Below are 27,373 nucleotides of genomic sequence, written 5' to 3' on the forward strand. Positions count from 1 at the left end.
TAAAGAGATGATCTGCTTTAGCCATGTGATTCATGCTTCGCAATCACAGTTATTCATCAGCTTCTTTTCTACCAACAGACTAGCAATGCCTACTCATAGTCAGTCACATGCGCACAAGCACAGCCTTTGGATTAAACTTATTAAACGGTTTATTGTGGTCCACCCGCACCAATGCAGTGTGCCAATGCAGATCAGTCCACCACCACCACAACTCACTCCTCTGAGGTCAGCTTTTTCCCACTGGTAATTTATTATTACATATTGTAAATGGTAAATGGACTGATTCTTATATAGCGCTTTTCTACTCTCAAAACGGAGTACTCAAAGTGCTCTATACAACACACCACATTCACCCAGTCACACCCATTCTCACAAGCACTACCTCTATACTGAGTGCTTTCTAACTACACTCACACACATTCATACGGAGAGCAACTTGGGGTTAGTATCTTGCTCAAGGATACTTGGCATGCAGACTGGAGGAGCTTGGGATCAAACCTCCAACCTTCCGATCAGTAGGTGACCTGCTCTACCTCCTGAGCTACAGCCAACCCAGGAGTATGTATTTATAAAAGGTTTGTAGAAGGTTTAGTGTGATCTCTAAAGTCAGCGAGTCAAAACAAAGTGTTGCCATAAAGTGAGCCGATGTTTTTAGATCAAAACTCTGGATTAAAAAAATATTAATGTATTCGTCAAATTTGTGTGTTGCCTGTTGTGACACAAACTCACACACCAGGAAATATTCTGAATTTTAATGAGCGTACAAATTATGTCTGCAAAGAGTGCAAAATTACATGCAGGAAAGGTGGGGAGGGGGAAAGAACAGGAGGGGGTCTTGAGGGAAGGTGTCGGTTGTTTTCTGATGTGGCAGATGAAAAAAAATCAGCTCCTTTAGCATAACAACTTCTATGTGAGCGGCAAGAAACTCTGCACTGACCCAGAGATACCCGCCCAGTGCTTAAGGCAGTCAATTAAAATTGTATGATCAACTGTGTCAAACGATGCACTTAGGTCTAAAAGGATTAAGACCGAGCAATCTTCTGCATCTGCTGTTAAAAGGAGGTCATTTGTTACTCTCATAAGGGCTTTTATGCACACCACACAGCACTTCACATTTAGAAAAACAAGGCTGGGGGTAAAAAAAAAAAAGGCAGATGTGGTATGTTGACGCTCTTAAAATATCTCTATGACAAACTTGTCTTTTTAGTAGAACCCAAGATGAAATAACCAACAACAAGCGAATCATAGACATCAAAAAAATGTGTGATTCACCGCGGCCATCTGGCCCTATTTTGTCACAAAGCAACGAACAAATGGGATGAGTTCAAAATGAAAACGCTGGTGAAAAAGTGGCACGAAAACTTGTCTTTTATTTAGAAGAGAGAAGACGTACATCTCCCTCAGCGCAAGCCATGAATATTTCAGTCCTAACTCAACTTCGCCCCACACAGAGCAGCACCCGTGCCTGCGCAACACACGCTAGTACACAATAACAAACACACGCGCGCACACATTAGCACGGATAAGTCAGCTGTTAACTTACAGGTCAAAGCGTAGATTCTGTCTCTCCTCGAAGAAATAGTCAAGGATGAACTTGCGGACAAAGTCGGGGTTGAGGGTGTTGTCGATGACTTCTGTCCTACCAAACTAGAAGGGAAATGACAGAGGTGATATTTTATTACTGGGAGCAATAAGGGGGCGGGACACACTGACATTGACAACTGACAATCTGAATCATACAGCATATAAGCACACCAGCTTCATGTCAGACACTTTTTCATGAAACTAGGCTAATTATCGTAATATTTAAATTTCCCCTTCAGCACATACACAACATGTGCCACTCCTTTAAAAACTGCTTTCTTGTTCATTCATTTATTCACCAGGAACTCTAACTTGGTCACATGAGATATTGTGTGTGCTATTTGACTTGGGATAAGAAGACGTTTTGTGAATGGAATCATATTAGTGTTTCCCGAAACTGTGCCTTTCTCCTTAACTGTCACGGGAATATCTCAATGCAATGATGGAGCACAGCAGCATAACCTTACTCATATTTATAGTCTCATCTTATAGTAGCAAAGACAATTTTATGACCCATGCACAAGTAATTCAGTCGTCGCAGACTGAACGTCGACCCGACATGTAGTTACATTTCTCGGGAAGTGCATCTCAAGTTATGTGGAAAGTTACAGCATAGATTTATTGCATTAGTCCAAATCAGGCCATGGTCTCACTGACACCTGAAAGATGGCCTGTAAAGATCTCTAGCCCACATAGCACTCGCTAAGCTAGTTTAATTACACAAATGGATAAATATGGATGCGCACCAAATGACAACAACATAATTAAACATTTTCATGCTTTCCAAAAAGAAATGTCTGCACATAACTGTTAAGATTCTATCATTAACACAAGAAAGCACAAGAACAGAGTGAGCTTGGTTAAATTTGGTCAATTCAAACTAACACAACTGTCCCAAAAGCACCATTACTAGCAATTGTTTCATCATTCAACAAATGGCCCACAGGCAAACTTGAAAAAAAAGGATTTAAACGGCTTTAGCGTGACTCACTGAAAAGCTGCACTGCTGCCATTTATACACAATGCCTTCACAATCCCACCGCTGTACTCACCTCTCTCCATTCTTTGTTGGCTATTCCTTGAGTGTACAGGACACAAACTGTTGAATTAGAAGCAGGGAAGGGAAAAGAGACAGGAGACAGTCAGATTGACTGAAGGGTATTTAACAGTGAACAAAACAATGCTAAGATGTCAGCTGAGAGGTAGTCCGCCCCTCTGGACCCCAGCATGAGAGGAAAACTCCCTAATTAAATGTCACTCGAACTTTTGCCTTGTAGCATGGTGATATTTCAGAGAGGAGAAGAGGAAGGAGGGAAGAGGAGGATGAGGATGATGGTGCTGGGAGTGGTGAGTGTGTGAATGCAGGAAAGTCCTCCTTATTGACATTTGAGGATCTTCATCCAAAGGAGTCTTGAGTGTGTTTTGATGAGTGACCACTTGTGGGAAGAGAGCGAGGCAATCGGGTAGCAATAACATGACATATCATTTGGATTCGAGCAGCCAATACTGTACTTACACCCACCTGTCATCTACCAGCGCATAAAACCTCTGAGCTCACACACTTGTAAATTTGTTTGAAGAGTGAATAGTTGAATGGTGGAAAACTAATGCTGACAAAGCACTTAAGTTATGGATACGTTTTCAATTCCAACAGCAAAGCTATGAAACTGAAAATGAGGTCATACCTCAGCAACTGCTTTGTGTACTGACATGGTGATGAGGTTGACCAAGTAAAGGAGGGAGCATTACCACAGAATTTTAAAAATGCAGACTGTATATAAAAAGTTGGATGTTGTGTCCGGGTCTGAAAAATGAAGCCGATGTGAAAGTGCCGTTAACTGGCATTCCTGCTAACGGCCAGCAGGGGGAAGCGTCACTGTTTGGTTGGTTGCACAGAAGTCGTTAAACCACCCTCAGTTGCTTTTTGACCTCAGTAAATGCTTTTCTAATGATGAAAGCTCAATCGCTACTTAAAACTCTTAAAAACATCACTTTGAAAATATAACGTATTTTCTCCATTAGATTCAAAGAGAACAACGAAACAGTTTATGCATTAAGCTAGGCCTAGCTCCTGACAAGTCTCCAATTGGTATGTCACAAAACCAACACCAACACAGAATATTTTATTTAATCTATTTTATTTTATTTGATATGCCTTCAGCTGACACACAACTCCACACAGTACTGCTGCAGACAGGCGGGGACACAGCCCCTCCCCTCACTAGCAGCTGAACACACAAACAGCAGCGCAACAAACTCGGCAAAGCATGTTAAAGACTGATGCCCCAGTTTTTATAAGAAATTCGTTGAGGGCCACTACAGCTCCCGTTTTACTGTTAGTGGTTTAACTATTAGCAATATTATATACTGGCTAACGGCTAATAATTAAACAAAAACATTAATGCTAGAGAAAGACGGAGTTCAGCCCAACTGCAATATTAACAGGAAGTCTCTATTTAACAAGATAACATGATTATTTGTGTCTAAAAAAGTTTTTCTTGACTCTGACAAAAGTCAACCAACAACTAGATAGAAACAGTGGCACTCTACATTAACGACTCTATGTAATCAAGAATGAAAATGAGTCAAGTCACCAGAAGCTCAGGAAACAAACAGGATTCGCACAGACCAGTATTATTGTAATCCTCATTTTAAAAAAATATGCCTCTTACTTTCATCATTTTTCCCACATGGGAAATGATAGGGAGTATGCAGTCGGCCCTCTGATCACTGCTTACAGCTACATTTCCTCTTCTCATTTCATGTGCTGAGTCAGGTCTCTCTTGCAAATGAGAACTTGGTCTCAGTGAGTTTACCTACCTAAGTAAAGCATATATCAGCTATATAAACTCTGTAAGAGGTTCACTTGCACCAGCAGCTCTTAAATTCAAAGGTTCATAATACAGATAAGAAATACAGTAAAATAAATAATACATTTTATTTAAAAATAGCGCCTTTCAAAGCACCCAAGGACACTGTACAACAGATAAAAACACAGAAACTGGAAATATACACAATAATAAGAATAACAGATAAAAGTTAAGAGCATACAGAGGTTTAAACATAAGCAATTTTAAACAGATGAGTTTTGAGGGTGGACTTAAAAAGAGGGAATGAACTAATATTTCTGAGGTCGGGGGGTAAGGAATTCCAAAGTCGAGGGGCAGAGCAACTAAAAGCCCCGCCCCCCATTGTAATCAGACGAGCGGAAGGAACAGAGAGAGAAAGAGAAGATGAAGATCTGAGGCACCGGGATGGGAAGTTCATCTGTACTAAATCGGAGAGGTATGGTGGAGAGAGAGAATGAATAGCCTTAAATGTATAGAGGATTATTTTAAAATGGATGCGAAATTTAACCGGGAGCCAGTGAAGCTGCTTCAGGATTGGGGAGATGTGGTGGGTAGAGGAAGTCCTAGTAATAATACGGGCAGCAGAGTTCTGGACACGTTGGAGCTTGTTAATAGATTTTTGTGCAAGGCCAAATAATAGTGAGTTACAGTAGTCAATTCGAGAGATAACAAGATTATGGACGAGAATGGCAGTGGCATGAGGAGTGAGGAAAGGGCGGAGGCGATTGATATTACGGTTATTTGTATATAATGAAGGTATACATATTTATTAATTTGCAGTTTCTGATACTTTCTTGATATCATCAAGCATTAAGGGTGAAGATGGAAATAAATACGTCTAAAGGACTGAGGCTTCTATTTATAAAAGATTAAAAACAGAAAGGTCCTCTCAGAAAAAAAATAACAGAAAAAAACCGCAATCAGACAGACCAGAGACTTATTTTTGTGACATCTGATTATTAAAGGAACACCTTCCACTGAGACGGCTTGCGTTATAATTAACTATAGCATTAATTAATTGTAAATTTATGCCTAAGTGAATGCATTAGCTGTCATCAACTGATGATATCACATGACTAGTGCAATCATGTATTCATTAGCATTCGTGGCCGTTAGTGAAAATCTTTGTTTTGTTAGCTTCAAATGAAGATTTAGAAATCTTCCTGCAACATCAGGTTAGGCTGATTTGCTGATAAAGTCCCACCCACCACAAAACTGACATTTAATCGTTTAGAATAGACCTGGAGTCGAGTCAAGATCGAGATAAGCTATTAATAATAATGTTTTGTACATTTTATGGGTTTTTTCCCCACCTCACAAATTTCACACTGAATTTGAGTGCAAACTTCAAAAAAAACATGTCCTAATTTATTCCCGCCTCCTGTGTGGCTGCAGAAGTGTTCAAACTTGCTGTGTTTTGGCAGTCTGTCAGTCTGGAGTCTGTATAAGTTGCATAGTGTACAGAGTGCAGTGCGCTAGGGCTCAGCTGGTTGAATATACAGTCATCCTTTAATCTCTCTATGAAGGACCGGATGACACATGGTCTCCATGTGAATGTGCAGAGAAAAAAAGCCATTGATCATACACCCGTACACAATACGTCCTCACCATCAGTACTTTTAACTCTTCCTTAATTAAGGGGGGGGAAGAGATTGACAAAGGCACCACAAATGCTACTTTTTTTAACATAAACAGTTTGATAATGTTCCCGTCTTCTTAATGGGCTTTTCCCAATTGTCGAAACAGTGTGATCAAAGCACATCCACGCACCGCGGGAACAATTGCTAAAACACAAACACACATAAAAGCACACAAGCATGCACCAAAGAGAAACACTGGACTGTTGTTCAGTTTTATGAGCTAATATGAATATGGTACGTGAGCTTGCCCGAGGCCCTGGATGTGTGCGCTTTTGTGTGTGCATGTGAGTGTGAGCGTGGCTCTGCCGATGCGGTCTAATGCTGTGTGACTGGGGCCAGTGCTGTCAGCAGAGCAGAGACATGGACGCAGCACAAGTGCCTCCTTGCATAAACGCAGGGATGCTCATCCTCCTTTCTCACTATCTGACATTTAAAGGTCCAATCCGCAATTCTGGAAGCTCATCAATTATGGGTTCACACACCACCAACCAAGGAGAAACGCTAGTGCTTGCTGTGCAGCGCTCAGGTGCTAAAGTGCTAATATTTAGGAAATTCAGCTAAAGAAACGAAGGATAAACAAACCACGGATGATCAGAGGTTAAAAAATGATTTTAACTTTTAAGATTTCATGTAAATGTGGAGTATTTTTTTTTCTCAATCGTGGTTATTTTTAGCGGGCTGTTAACAGGCATGAGTGTCACAGTTTGCTAGTGAAAACAAAGTAGGAATGACAGATGAAAACAACAAGGAAATGCATTACAATCCCTAAGCCTGTCTGAGCATGTGTGTCTGTCTATGAGAGGATCTGTACACAGTGTTTAGGACAAACAAAGCTATTGAGTTTCTCAGATATTGTTTAGAATCACATATTGACAATTCTTTCCATTATGGGCCATCGCAACAATCATCAACAAGTCATTGCCATCTGCATTTGATGATTTGTAAATGTCATTAAATGCATATTTGTTAATCCAACTGTCAGTCAAAGCAGAAATGCCTTAAATCATACTCTGCTTGTGTATTTGATTTCAAAATTAGACATAATTTAAAAAAACAAACATAACGTTATATTTAAGGAGAGTTGGAACTAGTGAATGAGACCATCAAGCTTCGACTGTGATCAAGGGAACCAAACTGGTCTGTTCCTTGGACTTCTGTGCAGTCTGACTTCTTTTTGAAACCAGAGGTGTCACCTCTAGCTAGCCGTTACAAAGAATCCAAATTTAAGGTGCTTCCTCTTTGGATTCACTTTTCACAGCAACAACCCCATCCGTCCCCTATCAAGGATGTCACAGTACAAGAATTTCAAACTTGATACCAGTGCCAGTTGATACAGAGGAAAATTGACACTGATATCAATTGATAGAAAAAATAAAAAAGTAAGAGAAATCTTTTTTTTTTTTAATTTTTTAGAGCAAGATTGGAACAATAGCCAAGCAGCCGTGACTAAGGAAAGTATGAAGTAGGTTCCAGGGTCCTTCTATGCCACAAACGATTATGCTTGTGGTTAATATTTACATTTTAACCACCTAGCTTAATCATCTCTTATGTTTTCCTGCCATTATTTTCATATTGACTTAACATAAAACATTCCCCGCTGCTGGTACTGCAGCTTCTGCATGCCAGTGGGCCACGATACTGGGTTGTGCTGGGGGTTGCCGACTGGTATCTAACCCTGTGGTCTCTAACCCTATGTAGACAAGCTTATTGAAGGGTCAAACCAGCATTTGCTCATATCTTCCTTTTGTTTGTTTTCCCCAAATTTCACAGGAATTGCTTTGATTTTCTTGACATAACAATAGTTTTAGCCCCTCCACCAAACTTCAAAATAGGAAGATGCAGTTGTACCAACATTGCTCGTCTTTTCTAAATAACAAAAATGCACTGCAGTACTTATTTAAGAAAACCAAGCCTGTTGTTCCCCCAATTAAAAATTCTATAGGTACGTCTGAAGATGATGCCTGTATTCCTGCTATTCGTTAATATTATAAATGCAGCATAGAAGGACTCTGGGTTCAAATGTGACAGTGTATGAGATATGAAGAACAAATACCACCAACATTAATTTCCATTTTTGAAGCAGCGTGTCTGTTTGGTTATCTTGTTTTCACTGGTGTTGATGTGACAATTCGTTTCAGTCAGTAACAGAAAAGAATGAAGTTCTGATAGAGAGCCTGTGTGTTAACAGTTTGCCTAAACATAAAACCCTTCTTTGAAATGAGAAGTCCATTTATTAAAAATTTTTTCTTAATAAATGGACTTCTCATCCTGCTCTTAATGTCCGTCTACTGAGGCAAATTGCTGTTGGATTGCACACTGGGCCTTTAAAAACCACTGGACCAGTTGCCAAATTGAACCCCTGCTATCAAGTGAGTGAGGAGTGTGTATGTGTGCCGTTTAATCTGTAGGAGGGAAGCGGCTGGTTTGTGTGTGAAGATGATCTGGTTCCCCTCACTCACACTGGGAGCAGAGAACAGTGACGAATACGACCCCTGACATATGCAAATGTCTACTGATTCACACAGGCGAGGCAGAGTGTGTGTGTCCATGTGTAGTGCATGCAAGCTGTGTTTGCACAGTACCAAATCTGCCTGCATGTGGTGGATGTTTGTCTGCGGTTGTGTCTGTTTGCCTGTAGAATTTAAAATCCACCTGTACACGTGCATGAGAGAGTGCGTATATATGTGTCTGTGGATTTGTGTTAGGTCTGCTGGGAGCTGTTGCACTGATCTGTTTGTGTGCACATGTGTGTCACAGAGAGAGTGATAAGAGACAAGCTTACTTGGATCTGACTTGGAGAACGTGTCTCTATCCAGCAGGTTCCTAAAGAAAGGAGAAAGACAGAGAGAGAAAGAAAACAAAGACTTCCATTAACGTAAAAAATTAATTACTCAGCTGTCCTACTTCAACAAATAAAGAGCAACTACAAATTTATTACATCATTAAATTTTCCTTAATTAGCTCCCATTCTGACCCCAACAACTGGTTTTCTCAGAATCCTCCGACGACTTGATTAACAAAAGCCATTTCACCCAGTCACACTGCAGCGGTACAAATCAAGCTTGAAGTGCAGCCCATTTATATTTTAAACATACAGGAAAAACAGCAGAAAAGAAGATGCATTTTTCACTTTTTTGCACTCTCCCGGAGTGCCAGAAGCAACTGTGGAAGCTGCCATCAAATTTACATGACATTCCCGGCACTGCACGGGCACGGATAAATGCACCGAAGAGCTCCATCACGAAGCAGATGCTCGGCGCTTCTGAGATATCCCACAGTAAGACAGCTCTGAAGGAATTAAATATTCAAATGAAGATGACAAGGTGCAGATGCCTAAGACCTGTGTATAAGGAAATCAAGAAGCAGCTCGAGCTCAGAATAAGGATAGGGAGACCTGGCGTGTTACGTCAGCAGAGGTGGAGCATTTGTGGTTTAAACTGTGTGTCAGTTGCTTCACAGTGTCCTGAGGTCTCAGGAGGAGGTAGTCAGAAGTCCAACAACAACCCAAGGGGCTAAAACAAACCCTTCGCTTATTCCCTCAGCTTGTACTCCTGCCAAATGTTACATTAGAACTTCATAAAGCTTTCATTGAGCAAACCAGAAAGGCTAAATAGTACGAGTAGCCTGGTCAACAGTATTTTACAGCACCACCCAGTTTCCAGTGTCTTGCACTAAATGTAACTCAGATTCTTGGTAATGCGTAAGTTTACTTGGCTTTTTATGAACAATATTTTCAGAATAAAGTCAAGTTATTATGCAAAAGTCTTTGTGTAGAGCTCTCTTACTGCGTGTTGTGATACAACATACTGCATCTTTACGGCATGAGGCTGTAATCGTCGCATCAAAGCATTTCTCACTTTGCACAAAAGAGAAATATTTCCTTATTACTAAAACCGAATTTGAAGTATTTTGTAGCATTTCACAGAGAGTATAACAGCCGTGGGAACAACAACTTGACCCCCACATTTCGACTTTTTGGTATATTGAATTTATTTGCAGAAAAACCTTTTGAGTTTGATCTCAAAATTTCGACTCTATTCTCAAACTGGACAATTTTTTGCATAATGTGGGCTCAATACTCGCATGATCAGAAGAAAAACCCCCCACAAATGTACAATCTAAAACCAAGAATCAGTGTAACAAAGAGACACAGACAGATTAACACTTTTGTCTATAGCAAACAACCGGGTTTGTTGGATGGGATTATGTTATCTGCATTTTAAAAGAAAAACATAGTTTAAAAATCAATAATAGCTTGTAATTAGCAGAGAATTAGAGCAATGAAATACTACACATTTCTAAAGTGTGGGGACTGGCAAATATACAATAGGAGACAAAAATAAATACAAAACAAGCCACACCTACAGACAGATTTAAAAGGATGATGAGCTCAAGCGTTTGTGCTGTCTCAGGCAGTGAAAAGAAAAAAGAAATGAAGTTTTTAACAGGCTTTTGAGGTCATGATCCACTTTGAAATGGTCATCACTGAAATCTATTATTACTGACAAGAACTAAATCTGAACTGAGTCATAGCATGATTGCTGAGGTCAACTGTAACATGTACGTAAGAAACAAAAATCAGATTTAGACTCTTTAAAAGAAGGCCGTTGTGTGGTGTATGAATTTAAACTGTGATAATCACAGCAGCACGACTTTGTCCATATTGTGCACGGCTCACAGGGAACAAAAGTTGAAGGGGAAGAACGGGGAGAGAGCCCGCTGCTATCAAGCTAGCTGCAGGGTAAGCACTCAGTCGCCCATCCTGTCCTGTGTGACAAGCAGCGAGTGACTTGAAGCCATTGATGGCTAGTGATGTATCTAGATCAGGCACTCGTGTTGTGCTAATCCCACTGCTACCCAGATGGTAAAACGCTACGCTCTGCTGCTTCTCTGTCAGGGCACGCCCACTGGCCCTTTGAGAGCTTTGAGATGTTAAATAAATGATAATAAGCGATGGAACTGAGCCTAGTCATATCGGGGATGTATTTTATGACTGGCAGATAGTCTGGAAGATTGCGTAGGAGTGAGAAGTGGGCAACTTCACCTGCCAAATGAGATAAATGTCCAATAAAGAGGATAGTATACCCGATTGTCTCCCAGAGGAGTACGCGTGGAGGCAGGAAACAAGATGCAGTGAAGAAAAAAAAGCAGCAGAAAAAAACAGAGTGTCTCAAGAGTCTAAAGACAGCACCAAGTGGTGTGTGTGTGTGTGTGTGTGTGTGTGTGTGTGTGTGTGTGTGTGTGTGTGTGTGTGTGTGTGTGTGTGTGTGTGTGTGTGTGTGTGTGTGTGGAGGCAGACATACACACACTTCTATGGATACGGTAACCTCCCTATGAGTCATACACACCCGAGGGCTTCCACCTGCCCCTCAGAGAGAGGGGGGACTCTTTAAAAAGCCCTTTCCTGCACAGGCAGCCTTGCAAACGTCTGGGTGGTCAAAACAGAGTGCCTCATTGTTCATCAAACATTTACGCTAGCAGTCCCTCTTCAACACCAGAATTACATTTGAAATCCCGCCAGTTATGTAACAGGCACCTAAACATGGCAGCTGGAGCTTTAAATACCTGCATGTGCGGGTGGGATGGGGGACTTCCATCTTTTGAGAGCATCTGAGATGAAATTTTCCTTCAGCAGTGAGAGTGCTAGCCTGGGGAAATCAGCTAGTATTCTTTTTCTAATGACACATGTGCATTTCTAACCAGAAATGATGTTGGGTTTTTTTTTAAAGCAAAGTAAACAATTTCTACCATATTTAAAGCATATAAAATGGTGAAAGTGTTCACAGGGCAATGTGGAAAACCTTCCTCTCCTCAGGAAAAGCCCGTTCCCACAAAGTCTGATAGTTTATCTGCTTATTATTCACCTTCAAATGATGGTTCCTTAGTTTCGACAAGATTCTTGGGGTTAATATTAAGGATACAGATAATAATAATAATAATAATGGATTGGATTTATATAGCGCTTTTCAAGGCACCCAAAGCGCTTTACAATTCCACTATTCATTCACTCTCACATTCACACACTGGTGGAGGCAAGCTACGGTTGTAGCCACAGCTGCCCTGGGGCAGACTGACAGAAGCGAGGCTGCTAGATACAGTAACAAAAAAAAAACTTGCTCAAATTCAGTAGAAAAGTACACATAGAGTTTGAGAGACCACAGGGCTGTCACAACATGAGATACTGTCAATAAGGCCTCTGCAATGTTCTGAAAATAGTTAAACTTGTCAGGTAGTGATGTCCAGCAGGTGAAAATGCAAGCTCCATGAACACGCACAGCTGTGGATTCCAGCTGCTTCAATGTTGCATTAACTGGCATTAACTCGGCCAGTTAATGCGAGACAAATCTAGCTGCTTATTAAAGCTTTCTGGTTTGATCAGAAAAGAAAACATTGGTCCAAACACCTGAAAGTCCTGAAAACGCATTGTGAATTCTGTCTCGAGTCTACAGATGTATCCGTGTATTTCTGTGGTGCTGATGCTGTGCTGAGCAGAAAGCTCCTGAAGCTTCTGAAGTGTTGGAATGTGGAAAGCTAACAACGTCCCTCTCACCGATAGGCTAAGTCATTTTTAGCCAATTACAAGTTGAATCTGGTAGTTGGGGTTGTTAGCTAAGATACCGTCATTAAGTCGCGGCACAGCTAATGTGTATGCGAGCGAATTTGCTCATTTGCGGCCATTTATTTTTTAATGCACCTTCTCAGATTGTCGAGCCCAGGGCTGAACTGGGACAAAAAAATCGGGCATTTTGACTAGAGACTGGCCCACCAGGTATTAAAGCCATAGAGCCTTTGAATGAAAACAAATGCTGTTGTGACAGTGATGTACAGTTTTGTCGGTATATGTATGATTTTTATACATTTTACATCAGATAAAAACTTTGGTTGTAAGCTTCAGATAATTATTTAATAAAAACCAGACATTTTAAATGAAAATAAGAAAGTATTTCTTTGTGCCCCCCTTTCCCCTGTTAATGCCCTACCTGGCCCCCCTGGCAAAACTTTGCTAGACCCGCCCCTGCACAGTTACCAGCTGTCAGCTACATAAAAAAAGGATCCTGGTGTTATTTGTCTCTCAGAAACAGTTCATAACTTCCCTTCAACTCATTCATGTCACCTAAAAGGTAAACCTGTTTCTCCATCACCTGTTCAGCTCTGATGATCCAGTAAGGACATCTCCTGGTTTCATCTTCATGTTTCCCTCTCACCAGATATACAAACCTCATGACCAGCAGCTTTTACAGCTGTGGCTCCAGCAAACATCAGCTGATATTAGAAAGTAATATTAAATTAATTCTAACAACAGCTGATCAAGCTTAAACGTGCTGCTGTTGTTTAGCGCGACATCCGCTGGTTTCCTCTTTCTGGCGCAAAGTGGGCGATAAACAAACAAGAGAGAAAAGTTGATCAGTTTCATGATTGAAGTAGCAACAAGAGAGGGAGAGAATGAAAGAAGAAGAGGCAGCTGTGCAGCTTAAAGATGCAGAAAAACTCCAGCTTTGTGTCGTTTTTCATTCTAGCTGAATTACGAGACAAACTGTCGCCAACTCTAATAATTAACCTTATGAATAAAATAAAGTTCACTATCAGTAACATCATAGCACCCACCCAGCTGTATAGAAACTCTGTCATGCTAGCTAGCACGCAGTACTAGTTATTGTAACTGACTGTAAAAAGTCAGCACAACGAAAATAAACTCCACCTAAACTTGGTTTATATCTGACCCAGACAGACTGCAGGTCATAACTTCTTACCTGAAGTTCAGCTCACCTGACACTCGGCGGCCGCCTCGGGTCTCTCCTCCTCCTGCCTCACCTGCTGGCCTCCACCACTTGCTAATGTTACTGAATCTGTGGAAGCTCCGCCATAGCCACCACTAAACAACTGAGTTATTTTTACACATCGGCCAGCATCTGGCCAATCCACCACCTTTCATTGTTTATACCGTTACAAAAAAAATAAAAAATCATCGGCCCATAAAAACGAAAAATCACCATCGGTCCACCGAGCAAATGCCCGGTATGCCGGATGGCCAGTCCAGCTATGGTCGTGCCATCAGTTAACCCTTCGCGTGCCAGCTGTGGCACGCGTGCCTAGGGTTGCCGACCCCTGTCTTAAAGTCAGATACCATGCAACTGCGGAGTGGGTGGTTACTTTTACAGCGTAACCTCACGCAAGCACAGGAGCTTGACATCTGCCTTCCAAGAGTGTCGAGTGTTGTTCGGAGCAGCAGCAGTCGTCTGCAGAGCCGTAACATCAGTTAATGAAGAAGTTCCCACGAAAGATGCTGTAACCAACAGCACAAGCTGCTAGGAGGATAACTCCAGATCAATACAGTCAATCGAAGCTACAGAGATTACTCGGCTGGTTTGATCAGTTTAGCCTTGAAACACCTGAGAAACTCTCTTAACTATGAACGATTTTCTCAGATTCTGAGTGGGAGGGGGGTTTGTATCTTCAAGGGAAACTGATGTTCACCCAATAATGAACCACGAGAGTCCTGCTTTACGAAAAGAAGCCACAATTTGAGTAGCCTGTGTTAGTTGTATGACATAATTACAATAATGGGTGTTAAAGAAATTATGTAAAATGTGAAACTGTAACTATGGTGTTGCATTGTCATAGTTTAAATATTTATGTGAACTACAAAGTTCCATCCATCCTATTCTTCTTCTGATGTTAAATCATATAAGAGGAAAATTCCCCTCAGGTGAACATACAATACTTTGGAACAACGACATTCCTCTTATCTTTGCTATGAAACGATTTCTTCTTCATATGTTTTCAGTGCAGGCAACTGGGGACAAAAGTCCGATTTCTTGTTATGTTTAAAAGTCAAACGATTATTAGTTATCATATAGTAATAGGGTTATAAATGAAATTAATGCCTTTAAAAAAAGTTCTTCTGGTACAAAATTCCCTTGTTGTGTGCTTCATTATTAATATTTTAAATGTTGAGCTACCACTAAAGAGAACGCTTTTTACAAACTAAAGATCAGTAAGTCTCACAACACTTTCACTTTAAGCTCCTATTGTTACAGAAGGACATTTTTAATGGCTATTATAAAGCAAGCAAAGCATATTTTGCTTGCTACGAATGATAAATCCTCTATAATGACCATCCTTAAGGATCCCAGAGTTTGTTTGCACAACCTACGGGCCATAGCTACACTTGAGTGCGATGGATCATAGAAGGAGCAAAATAAAAGGTGAGATTTTTATAGAGCTTCAGTGTAGGCAGGATGTCAGGCAAGACAGGTGGGTAAGAAAAACATGGAGTTTAATGTGGACCCAGACTTTTCAAACAAACTATTTTCTCTCTCTGTTCAAAGGTGGAACCAAAATTCAGATGACAAATTGATCCAGTATTAAACAAGAGTGTTATAGATGATAGATGGAAGATACAATTAACCTATGACTTATGAGTCTGAAGAACATGGTCAATGCTCTTATTAATGTCTTTTAGTGAAAGTACAGTTTCTCTAATGGTGAGAAACTGATTTTTGGGGGGTCAAAGATAACAGTCTTTTTAATGCAATTAGAAGGTGGCATTTATATCTCCAATGAGGCGGCTTCAAACCAGCTTCAGTCCAGTAATAATGCAGGAATGTTGCTACCACAATCCAATATGCATGCATTCCTGCTGTGGACCTTTGTAAGCTGAACTATGCATTTCAACTGGTTCCCTTGTCATTTATGACAAGATATAATAGAATAGCTGCTGCCATGACAGCACCCTACTTAAAAAAGATGGTTACATTTTTGATCAAAGTCCTGGTAAATTTCCTTCGAGTGAAGGTCAGAACCTATGTGGCAGGTACTACAAAGATTTATGCCTTCAAGTTCTTGTGAATCTGCTGTGAAATGTCAAGTTTTATGTCCTCTCAGGTACGATTTGTACTTTTGTTTTTGTGTTTTTTAAAGCCCAAAGATTCCAGCAGTTTAATCAGGAGCTAAACATTAATCTGAGGTTATATGTTAATTGTACTGACATTTTTTATAGGCCGCACCAGAACCTCTAAATGTCATTTGCATAATTACATTACACACATGCTACATTATATTCTATTTTTAGCCCATATATTTTTGATAATAGCTTATGATGGATCTGCCAAAGAATCTGTATTCAAGCGACTGAATCGGGTCATTCGGTGCACTTAGCAACACTTGTTTCTAAGACTGGTCGAGAAAGAGTATCCGTTTTTGTGAAGAGCTCCGCCGATTTGTTGAATAACCATTGAGACAATCAACGGAATATTAATGTGCAATCATTTTAAGGATTATAGGTCATTTTTAAGCAAAAATACCAAAACATTCAGACCCAGCTGAGGATGCCACTGTGAGGACTGATTTTCTGTTTTCCTGTGTCAAAGTAAACTGAAACCTTTTCAGGTTTTTGAATAGACTTTTTGACAAAAAATAAAATAAATATAATAATTGATAAATTATTGATATATGCAGCTACATTGATTGCAGTTTTTTTTTTTTTATCCGATTCTTTATTTTTTTCCTAAGTGTGACCTGCCAACACCAATTTTCTTCCGAGAAACTATAATTGACAGAAAATACAAGCAAAAATTAACTTTTCTACAATGCAAAATTTCGTTTTCATAATAAAAGAAATGAAATTTTACAGTTTTCTTTCAGGATCTTCTCTCACTGAAAATAAACTGCTCTTCTAGAAATAATTACAAATAGAAATAATTAAATGAAAATGAGTTGCTTCTCACCTTTACTTGACATTTCTAACTAAAACAGGCTCGTGCTTATATAACAAAACAAATTTCAGTGTTACTAACATGATTTTCCATTGCTTTTATTGCTTCCCCAGATAACACGACATCGACCTTTTTCTCCACAATGTTTCCTCAAACAAGCTTTTTGATCTTTTTCATACCCAGACTCTCGTCTTGCGGCTGGCTCTGAGCTCTGGACAGCTTTAGCTTCAGTCTGTTTGCATTTATTAGCCCTGTTCAGCGGGGCGAGGGTGGCATAAGTGTCTGATTAGGTTTGTTATTATAAAGATTTTGTGATGGCTCTCCTGCAAACGCTGTGTCGTCATTTACAGTGAGAAACTCCCACGACATAACAACATGTTAGCTTGTGGCGATAAGCGTTTGTGCGACTGCATGTTCCACAAACATGAATGGGTCCAAGTCACAATTAGACATATGTGAGGTTGGCCAATCGGTCATAGAGCCATCAGGGAATTCTGAAAACCCAACAGTTCCAGTCCCTGGCCAGTTAATGGCGACATCTCTAGTTTTTTGTCTTATTTGGTCTGTGATCACCGATCTGGTCATCCTCTTCATCACTCCCATAATCTTTTTATCATCTAAGAACAAAGAGACAGTCATACACGCACTTTAACAACGCAGCCCATGTAGATACAGGTGCATATCTGTATATTATCTGAAGAGGACTTTTAATGGATTTTAGCAATAAATACCATATAATGTATTTAATATTTACAGCCTGGAAGTAATGCTTCTTAGAACTTAGAATACTGCATAAATCTGCATAAAAAATCCTCTATTGCGCTCAGTAGAAAGGCATCAAATACTGGACACTAATCAACATGATGTCTTCAAATCTGTCCACAGCAATCACGCAGATGCAGGAAAGTGGCTGTGGAAAAGATGAAAGCAGAGGAACAAAGGTGGGGGGGGGGGGGGGGATGGTTAGTAATGTGATGGAGGCATGTCGGTTCTCAGAGGTAACCAGCTTTACCTGGTTACCCCTGAGAGCCGACAGCTGTCTGGTGCCTTCATTAGACCAAATGACTGCTTCAGAAAACTCATTAATGCAGCCACCCAGCACGACCCTTCCTGCGGTTAGGACTCGCCACCTGAGACCAACTTGATCTGTTGGCTTTGTGCTCTTTGCTCCCTAAATCCTTCACAATTTAGGTGGAACGGAGCAAAGAAACAAGGTAAAGCAGGATGAAGTGAAGCGGAGGGGAAACATGACATTAGCTTAGCCGGATTTCATTTCATTTAGCTTCATTAGAGTTTTATTTGAACTAAAGATTTAATAGTAATTCTTTAGAGCTAACTAGCAATCAGTGGATCTAAGCAGCAATTAAGAGGAAACAACAGTAGTGGAAATGTATGCAATAACGGGTACTGAAACAAAAAGTACAAAACATGATCAATTACATAAACTGTAACAGAAGGAATTTTAGCACCTCATTATACAGTAAGAGTGTGCACAGCCACAAAGAGCTTTGCTGCTCTGAAAATACTCCCCCTCATGACAACACTTTCTTTGTTGTTTTTAATCATTTTAGCCCTGTGATTAGATTGTGAAACAATGTGCAAATAACCTGTGAGAGTTGCAGATCCTGCTACTGTGTGCAGTTCTTTTATAATGGAAAAAGCTTTATTGGTTATACAAAAAAGCTACAAAAAACCCATATTGATCTTTCTATTTCTTCATGTGATACTATTTGCTTATTGCTTACTAAGTCCTGGGCTTTTAGTCTGTATTTGAATCAGGTTTTTTTTCCAGACATTTTTTGGACTTTGAAAATTGTAATTACTGTATAGTAAACACATTCCATTTGATCTGATGTTATTTGAAGTGGGCAAGCTATAATTTTACGCAACTTTTCATTGTTAAGTAAACTAAATGGTGATTATACAAAGTAGAATACAGTGTAGTCACACCACTGACATTTAGATATCTATGATATTTCCTGGGTAAATGAACATTATAATGCATAACTAAACAATGAAGACCAGCGCTTCTGTTTTCTCTGGTAGCTTTTCCCAGTTTGTGAAAACCACAGAACATTCATATCCTAGCAGGCAGCTGAAGCCCCTATCCGGTCGTTAAGTGATGACGTGGCGAATCCTATTTCCGGGCCTAAAGTAGTCTGCATTTAATATGGCTTTTGTGTTGTTAACATGTTTAATGTTTTGTATTTTCTTCTATTTAATCTCAAAAGGCTCCTAAAACAGTCACTGATCACTGTTGACCTCCCTCGGCTTTTATTACCGCTGATCATTTATTTAAGCTCAGTTTTTAAAACCTTAGGATGTAGCTACAGCCCAGCCCATGCAGCAGTATATGAATGACTAACCTCGTATTGTGAATGGATTATCTCAGTTGTTCTCCTGGCTGAAGTTTGGTCCTTTTACAGCATCCTGCCATGCGATTACATTTGTTTCTGACCACCGAGAACACTCACGTTAACTTTTATCAGTGGAAAAAATTTAGCTTGTTTATATTATGCTAACATAGCTGTGTCGCTAGCGGTCACATAGCACATCATTATATACCAGCTAGCCCAACTTCAGTAACCCTACAAACGTCACTGCTGTTTAGTTTTCTATCTTCATTTATGTTGGAAGTGATAACAGAGCTGTACGTTTTAATTTGTTTCCAAAACCCCGCAGTCAGGACATGCTATATATTGTATTTAGATAGAAGCTAGCGAGCTAACTCCCTGCTAACTTCTAACTCCATTAAATGTCATAAATTCCGTTTTCATGGATGCCTGGATGTTATACTCAATTGTTACACCTGGTAGAGCAGAACGCTGATCATTTTATTAAAGATGAAAGACTTTAGACAGTTTTTCAACTCTCAGTAATGCCATAGTGATCGTTTGATATATGGACCTGCAGCGGAGTTTAGGCCCAGACACGGCTAGTGACGTCAGACTGAACGACCGGATTGATCTTCAGCAGCAATGTCACTGCTATCTTGTACTTTGTGGCTACTGTGTACCTTTTTGGTCCTGTTTTATTTTACTATCAAAGTTGAAAGATGGTATATTGATACAAAATAAATTGTCCTTTTTCATTTTGTATATGTCAAGGTCAAATTATACATTTTTTATCTTATGTAATTGAAATGTTTTAATATTTTTAACTTGTTTCTTAGGTGCTTTGCTGCAATCTCAAAATGTCTAAGTAATATTTCAACGACGTAAAGCATTTTGTATGTTAGCTCTAATCATTAGCCCCAACTGGTTAACAGGTAATTCACAGTCAAACCAGTCAGCTTCATTTCTACTGGACCAAACGATTTTAATTTATCCTCGTCTAATTTCTTTAACCAGCCCCAATCAGCTGTGCTACACAAAGACCAAGCTCCACTGTTACCAGACAAATAAACGTGTCATCTTTTAGTTTGCTAAATGAGCCTCACCACAGCCATGCTTTCTTTCTTGTAATTACAGAGGAGTTTAAATTGTTGGCAGAACACAGCACCAGTTGGAGATCTCTGCAGACTCCACAGCGAGAGCACCAACCACAATTTATCTTCAGAGACTGTACCATTCTGAGCCTTCCGGTGAAGGAGTCATTATCTAGCTTTAAAGCCTCAATGTGTAAAATGCTGGTGTGATTACATGTTTATGTATGTGGAAAATGAGACAGTCGTACTGAAGAAAAATAGCGCAGCGTGTTCTTTGCTTTCACATCATTCTTCTCAGGCTCCTGGGGTGAGAGTGGTAGTGAAAGCTACTGTTATTTCAGTACCAGTACCAGAAATTGCTTCTTTTTAAAGCATACACAGAGGCTTTAAAGGGGACCTGCTGTACTTTTCTCTGTTTTCTGTCATACAACTACTGTTACTATGGTGGATGTTGATATTAAATACAACATTTAAAATAATGGATTCAGCATAAAAGAAATCCCTGTCAGCCAAAAGTTTAAGTTTCAAACTGTTTCACACGTTTTGTTCTATTGTTGCCTCTTTATGATGTTGGTGACACTGGAAATTCCTAATATGGTCATTTCAGACACAGAGCTCCTGCTGTAAGCAGAGAAGCTCCACCCTCTTGCTATTTCAAACCTGTTTGCGAGAGGCAGCCAATCAGATGATTGCACTTTTATCAGACTTTTATCAGGTGCTGAGTAATCTTGAACTGTGCTTCCCAATGACATTAAATTTACTGGAGAAAAAACAACAACGCTATTTCACTTCTCATAAAAGCCAGAGAAACCTAGTTATTTTTTGTTTTAAGCCATTTGTATTTAGAACTAAAATAAAAGAAATCTAAGAAACCTGCATGCTATAGTTTCCTTCCCTGCTCCACTAACTCTTTCTGTCTCTTTCTTCACCTTCCTCGTGGAAAGTGCAACATCAGCTGTGACACATCGACCAGCCTCTCAGCAGGTCGGCGTCCGGCTTCAATACAGCTACACAGAGCACGTCAATTCTTCAAAGGGATACACTTCGTAGCTTTTGTGCCCAAAGGTCATGACTATCTCTCCGCTGTGGACCACTCAGATCACAAGACAGCCGAGCTGACGCGAACACCAACATCATTCCCTACAAACACTTCCCAAAACGCCCAACTGTCTGCAAGGTTCATTTGCCTGTGCAGCTCTACAGACTCGCCACGCTCACTGTCTACTGTCCACGCACAGAGTTAAACTCCACTGACTTGTGTTTGTGTCATCAAGGCCTCGTGATCATGAGTGAGGAAACTCAGGCAAATGGCTGTGCGGGGGTTTTCTTCTCACTAACACACCATATTTGTCTTGAGTTAATCAATCTGTCACTTCTGCTGCTTCACTGCACATGTGACGGGTCCGGAGACGGTTTGGATTTATTGAGTGAGGGAACTTTCACTCAGCGACGGACTCTATCTGGGCTGAATGCTTCAGTAGCTTCGTCAACACAAAAGTGGGAAAATCACACTCTCCACAAGCTGAGGACTGGTAAATTTTGTTTTGGTGTGGCTATTAATGGTTTCACCTCGGGCAGATCAAAAAGCTAAAGCATGTTTGTTCTGTCAAAAAAAATGAACTAGTACAGTGAATTATTGGACTAGATTTTCACACGAAAGATGCATTTAACAGCCAATATCCACTTAACCAAAAAACAAACAAAAACAGTAAAACAATGTTAAGCTATAACCTGATTCAGATAGGTGTTCTGTTCTTGATTTCTGCCACAGTCCAATATAAGGCAGCTGCTCAGAGAACCAGACAAAATGCATGCGTTCATCCAAGGAATCTGTCTCTGTAGGTTTTTTTCCCCTGTTTTAAAATCAACATACAAGAAAACCAAGCTAAAACGATGTCAAAATGATGTAGTATATCAAACTTTGGTAAAAGAAAATGCCAGGACTGCCAGTTTGGTGTACAACAATGAAGCAGTGCAGTAATCCTACAATGCAGGACTTGGCTTTTTTCTTTGACACACACGACACTAAAACTGAATCTATTTTTGATTTTGGTCGTCAGTCCTAAAAATTCGTTTAACGCTCCAATGAGACAGTGGTGAAATTTTGCAATCAGGAAAAAACATAACAGCAAATGCCTACATGAAACTGCAAGTGTTGTTAGTGCCCCGAACCAAAGGTGGTGCAGTTTAATGCGTCACCATTGCACAGCTTTTTTATCAGGACAATTTTTTGTGCTGGTTGTGAACTGCAAAGCTTGTACATCCCAACACTATACACGATTGGCTCCCTGGAAGCTTTACTCATTTTGTCAAAGGTGACTTGTGTATTTTGTCTATCATTTGGCTCCACAAGCTTTCAAGTGAGAGCTGACAGAAACAATGAATTACCTAATGCCTCTGTCACTCAAAGTGCCTTTACAAGCATTAAAGAAATGTCACTGCAGTTTGTCCATTTTCCATCCATGCCATTTTCTATAACTGCTCGCTCCTTTTCGCGGTCAGGAATATGCATAAGGCAAAGCACATAAATTATGTTTGCATGAATAAAAAGAGCTTTTTATAAGAATGCGGACATGAGTCATAATTTGCGGGAGCTTTTCTTTTATGGTGCCATTTTTCCCCTTAAAAACAAACAAACAAACAAACAAACAAACAAACACATACATAATCATTTTTTCCAGATGGTGGCTCTTCCTCATTTTGAACAAACACAAAATATCTTCACAAGTTCAGATCTCAAAATCATGAAGTTCATTACCAAGATGACTTGCTGTGCAAAGCTTTTATCTTAGAACTAAAACAGCAACAGAAGCTCCATCTGCATAAACAGCTGGCAGATTTTAGGTCAGCGGGAATTTAAATGAGTCCAAAGTCTTTGTTCTTCTGTTCATTAAAAGTCTCAAATAAGGTTTACAAGAAATAAGTTTTGCAGTGAAATAAAGATTTAAAGACTACATGATCTCAGCCTGAACATAGACCTGAACGACCGACTAAATCAAATAAAATGTTTTATGACATGCCCTGAATTCCTTGTCACTTATCTTACTCTTATACAGCATTATGATATTGAAAAGTTGTTTGGGGTGTGACTGCCTCTTCAGTTTAGGGGCAAACAAACCAGGATAACTAAAAATCCCCAGATTGTGTCAAAACACGTTACTGATTTTACACATTCAGACGACAAACTGAAGAAGAGAAAATGGATGCACCCCCCCCCCACACACACACACACACACACACACACACACACACACACACACACACACACCTGAAAAGTTGAAAAGTTACCAAATGAACCTTTGATCATAATAAAAAGAAATTAAAAATTCAGCTTCGATTCAGCACTGATCGTGTTGAAAAGGTGAAACCTTGATTCTTTTTAATTCATGCTTCAAAAGAGGCTTAAACGATTTAGCGCTTATGCAGATTGTTTTATTATGTAAATCTTCAGTCACATTCTGCTCCATTTTAAAGATTCTGTGATGTGTGAATCATAAGCTTTGCTTTGATTGGACACTTTACACAGTGGGCTTTACCATCCACTGCAACAGTGTACTGTAGATCTTTGTAGTTCACTAAACATTCAATTCTATCAACATAAAATTACTTGCTGATATATATTTCAATTAAAAAAAACTTTTGTCATTGAAGAGGACGAGCTGCTTTTCATTGCGTCGTGGGATTTAAAATGTGTCTTCTTGGCTTTTAAAAAAATCCAAGAGCTCAAAACCCATGATGACACCTTACTTTCTCAACTTTAAAATTTCATTGAATCTAAATTTAATCCTAATCTTCTCAACAGTCCTGACAGGCCTGCTGAGAGACCCCAGATGATACATGGAGAGGAGAAATGATTGGATGGATAGAATGACAGATATAGCATATTTCATATCATTACAAACAGCAAATCCTTCCACGTAAGAAGCGGCAGCCTGAAAATGGTCGGTGTGTTTTTAAAAGCTGACTGGATGTGTCCACTGTAGTAAAACTGCCACAGCGCGAATCAAACAGCATGCTCCAGCATCCTCCACCCGTCCTCCCTGCAGGAAATTCCCACATGAAATAAATATTTCTTAAGGATGATGACGTGGTGAAGTGGTCACTTTGCTTCGGCGCAAATATAAATTTCTGCAGCTCTGCGTGTGGCAGCTTCACCGAAGCTCGGAAACGTGACAGCAGTGTAAAGACATGTCAACTCTGACCTCCATCCGGCGCTCATCCACGGGAAAACTACTGGCAACAGACGCGCAAGAAAACGTGCCTTCCTGCACAAATCCAATATACAATCATTCACCTGCCACTGCTCTCGTATAAAGAGAAAAGTCGCATGACTCCACACCGCACTGTACAAACAAATCCAATTGAAACAACGAGCGCAAAGCGAGTTTGTGCTGGGTTTATTCCCTACTATGCAGCCTGCACGGAACTCCCGGGCAGATATCACAGTGAAAGGAATACTTATTGTTTTGTACATCTCAACGCAGTGAAGCAAAGGTGGTCTGCACTCACCTACACGAGACCGTCAGTTCAACTTTGGTGGCAGGTATCGAAGCGGTGAAGGGGTCCGCGTCCCCAATAAACGCCATATTCATCGCTGCTTGGTCGGTCACAGTGCGTCCCCTACCCCCAGCGCTTTAACGGCGGCATGTGAAAAAGCGGTGTAAAAGAAATAGAAGGGGGGGAAACCTCGCAATGGATGCTCAGTGAGCCGTTTGCTTCCTGGAAGAGCCAAACACCAGAGAGCGAGAGAGAGAAAAGCACACGGACGCAGACCTGCAGCGTGCCACAGTCGGGTCTCTGTGCGGCTCTGTGCTCCGGAGGAGAGAGGACAGTGTGAAGGGGCGGGAAGACACACATATACAAACACACCACACACACACACACACACACACACACAGAGGCATACACACAAAGTGGGAGTCCACAGCTATTTGTGAGGACCAAAAAGAAGGATCGTTTCTATTTAGAGGTGAGTGCAGGGTTATGTGTAAAGCTCTGTTTTGGTTTGAAATTGCAGTACTCGGGAAACTATCATCTTTAAAGGTCTGGAATCGATAAAACATGTTAAATAAAATCAGTTACACCCAAGACAGTCAGGACTTCAGCACAGCATAGCCTCAATGTGTGCATCCTGCTCAGAATAACAAAAAATGGGTCACAGAGAGGCAGCCATCAGATTCTATAAAAGATAACCAATCAGTGATGTCAAGTTAGTTCAGGCTGGCTGGTTATGGCAAATTTGGGTTATAGGTGGAGGCTTGTTTGTGTTTGTGTGTGGACAGCACAGGGAAAGAAATCCAGCTCTCAGAGGGCCAGACCTGTTCAGTTTTTGGTCCATGGTAAGCCTAATTTACTTTGAGGCATATAGGAGTTTAATGGAAGCTATGTTCAGCCTTGCAGAAGAGCATGGCCTTTGGGTTTGAAATACATATTGATTTATGAGAATGTGTCTGTACGAGTGGACGGTGAGCTTCACCAGTTAAACATCTCTTATCTCAGCAGTAGCCTGACAGTACTTTGTTTGGTAATGCCTATGTGAGTGAGATTTAGATACTCAAGTAATCATTTGACCAATACAAAATCTTGCAAAATCCAGTTTTCCACATTTATATTTAGGGAGTAATGAATTCTAAAAAAAAAAATGGCAAAAAAGAAAAGAAAACATTTAAATTGGCAGCATTCCCACTGAATTATTAAGGATTATTAATAAGACTACAAAAGTGACTTATCCCCATGGGTGGGAGAAAATGTCAGGGTTTGAGTTGGATTAAAAAGTAATGGAAAGAAATGTGACTTAAATACTGCAATAACTTATTCAAACTTTTAAATGCTCACAGCAGGCATCAGCCAGACATAAAGAAGCAAGTAATTATGGAATAATCAGGCCATGCCTGGGTTATTTTTCTTTTTACCTTTAAGTTGTACAACATCCTCTAATCTATGGCCACGTGGAGTGAGCTGCTACCTTCAACAACAGTCAAATTAAAGAAAAGCTTAGTAGATTGTGATTGGGCAGTGTTAAAAGGTGGCACACTGAAAGGCAGATGACTAAAACCACCTGAGCACAACAAACTCAATTAACCAGCCCAGCATGAACCTTGGAGCTAAAAATGGGCATATATGTCAGCTCCAATTAGTCTGAAGAAGCAGACAGAAAGTTCATGCAGCCGTTTAAACACCTTTTAATTTCCCAAATAAAGAGCCGGGAGTTTGGATTGGGTTGGAATCTCTCTAACACGGATGTTACAGCTCCCCTAAGTAGGTCTTATACAGTAAAATACTTATATTCCTTATACTAATATTCCAAGACTAGTGCAGTTAGGTGTACGTAAATGTGCCGCTATAGGCTAACAATGCAGGTCACTGATAATGAGGCCGAGACTCATAAGCCCTCATATTGTATATGGTCTCATTAGACATTTAGACATTTTTTTGCAAACAATAAAATATGTTGTACTGTAACAAAATCCAAAAGGGAAATAATTAACACTGCAATATTCCTTAAACTACTGTTGATGGTTGGTCTTTCATTTGTCTAAGTGTAAGCGTATTATGATAATTGTGTGTTCACAAAAACCCTGATATTTAAAAATTGTCAAGTGTCAGTATTCTGTCCATGATGCATTTATGATAATATCAAAAATAAGTGTGCACAGCTTTAGTTACTGCACATTCATTTAATTTGCCTGAAGTCAAAATATTGTGATGTCCCTTTATAACGCATTTACACCAAATAGGGAACACAGCCTCATTGCTTTTAGGCTACAATGAGTGCTCACACTTACACAGCTGGTCGTCAACAATGGTGATGTCAGAGTGGCTACCTCTGTCTTGTATACATATTTATTATGTCCCTTGTAGCCCCATTTATATTCTGTTTTTTCTTCTGGGTTTTGTAATATTTAGTTTTGCGATTCCTTTGTTTCCCACAGTCAGACCACGGATCTCTGACCTGTGTTTTGTCTCCGTGCCTATCTTTGATCCCTGTGTCAAGTCGGCAAGTCCTAGTCACAGTCTTATGTTGTGTTTCCTGTTTTATTGCCATAGTCCCTGGTCTAGTGTCCGTTGTGTCGAGTCTAAATTCCCTTGTCTCATTATTTATGATGTCGCCCCTTGAGTGTACTGCTCAGTTCCCCTGTCGTTGTTCTCAAGTGTTTG

The 27,373-nt window shown here is 40.1% G+C and overlaps 1 protein-coding gene across 2 annotated transcripts in view; it reads right to left on the reverse strand.

Moving 5' to 3' along the window:
- Positions 1-25,034, reverse strand: part of LOC120730232 (copine-8-like) — a 90,574-nt gene extending 65,540 nt beyond the window's left edge. Inside the window, exons 1-4 of one of the 2 annotated variants that reach the window (XM_040026474.1) lie at positions 24,725-25,033; positions 8,856-8,896; positions 2,637-2,683; positions 1,544-1,647 (exon numbers count right to left, since the gene is read on the reverse strand). In XM_040026474.1, coding sequence (XP_039882408.1) covers positions 1,544-1,647; positions 2,637-2,683; positions 8,856-8,896; positions 24,725-24,807 — 275 coding nt within the window. In that variant the 5' untranslated portion in view covers positions 24,808-25,033. Of the gene's footprint in view, positions 1-1,543; positions 1,648-2,636; positions 2,684-8,855; positions 8,897-24,724 lie in introns of both variants that reach the window. The other variant, XM_040026476.1, reaches the window with a different exon arrangement.
- Between the last annotated feature and the right edge of the window lie 2,339 nt (positions 25,035-27,373).

Source organism: Simochromis diagramma, unplaced genomic scaffold (genome assembly GCF_900408965.1).
Source record: "Simochromis diagramma unplaced genomic scaffold, fSimDia1.1 OVJJ01000293.1, whole genome shotgun sequence".
In the NCBI taxonomy this organism is placed as follows: domain Eukaryota; kingdom Metazoa; phylum Chordata; class Actinopteri; order Cichliformes; family Cichlidae; genus Simochromis; species Simochromis diagramma.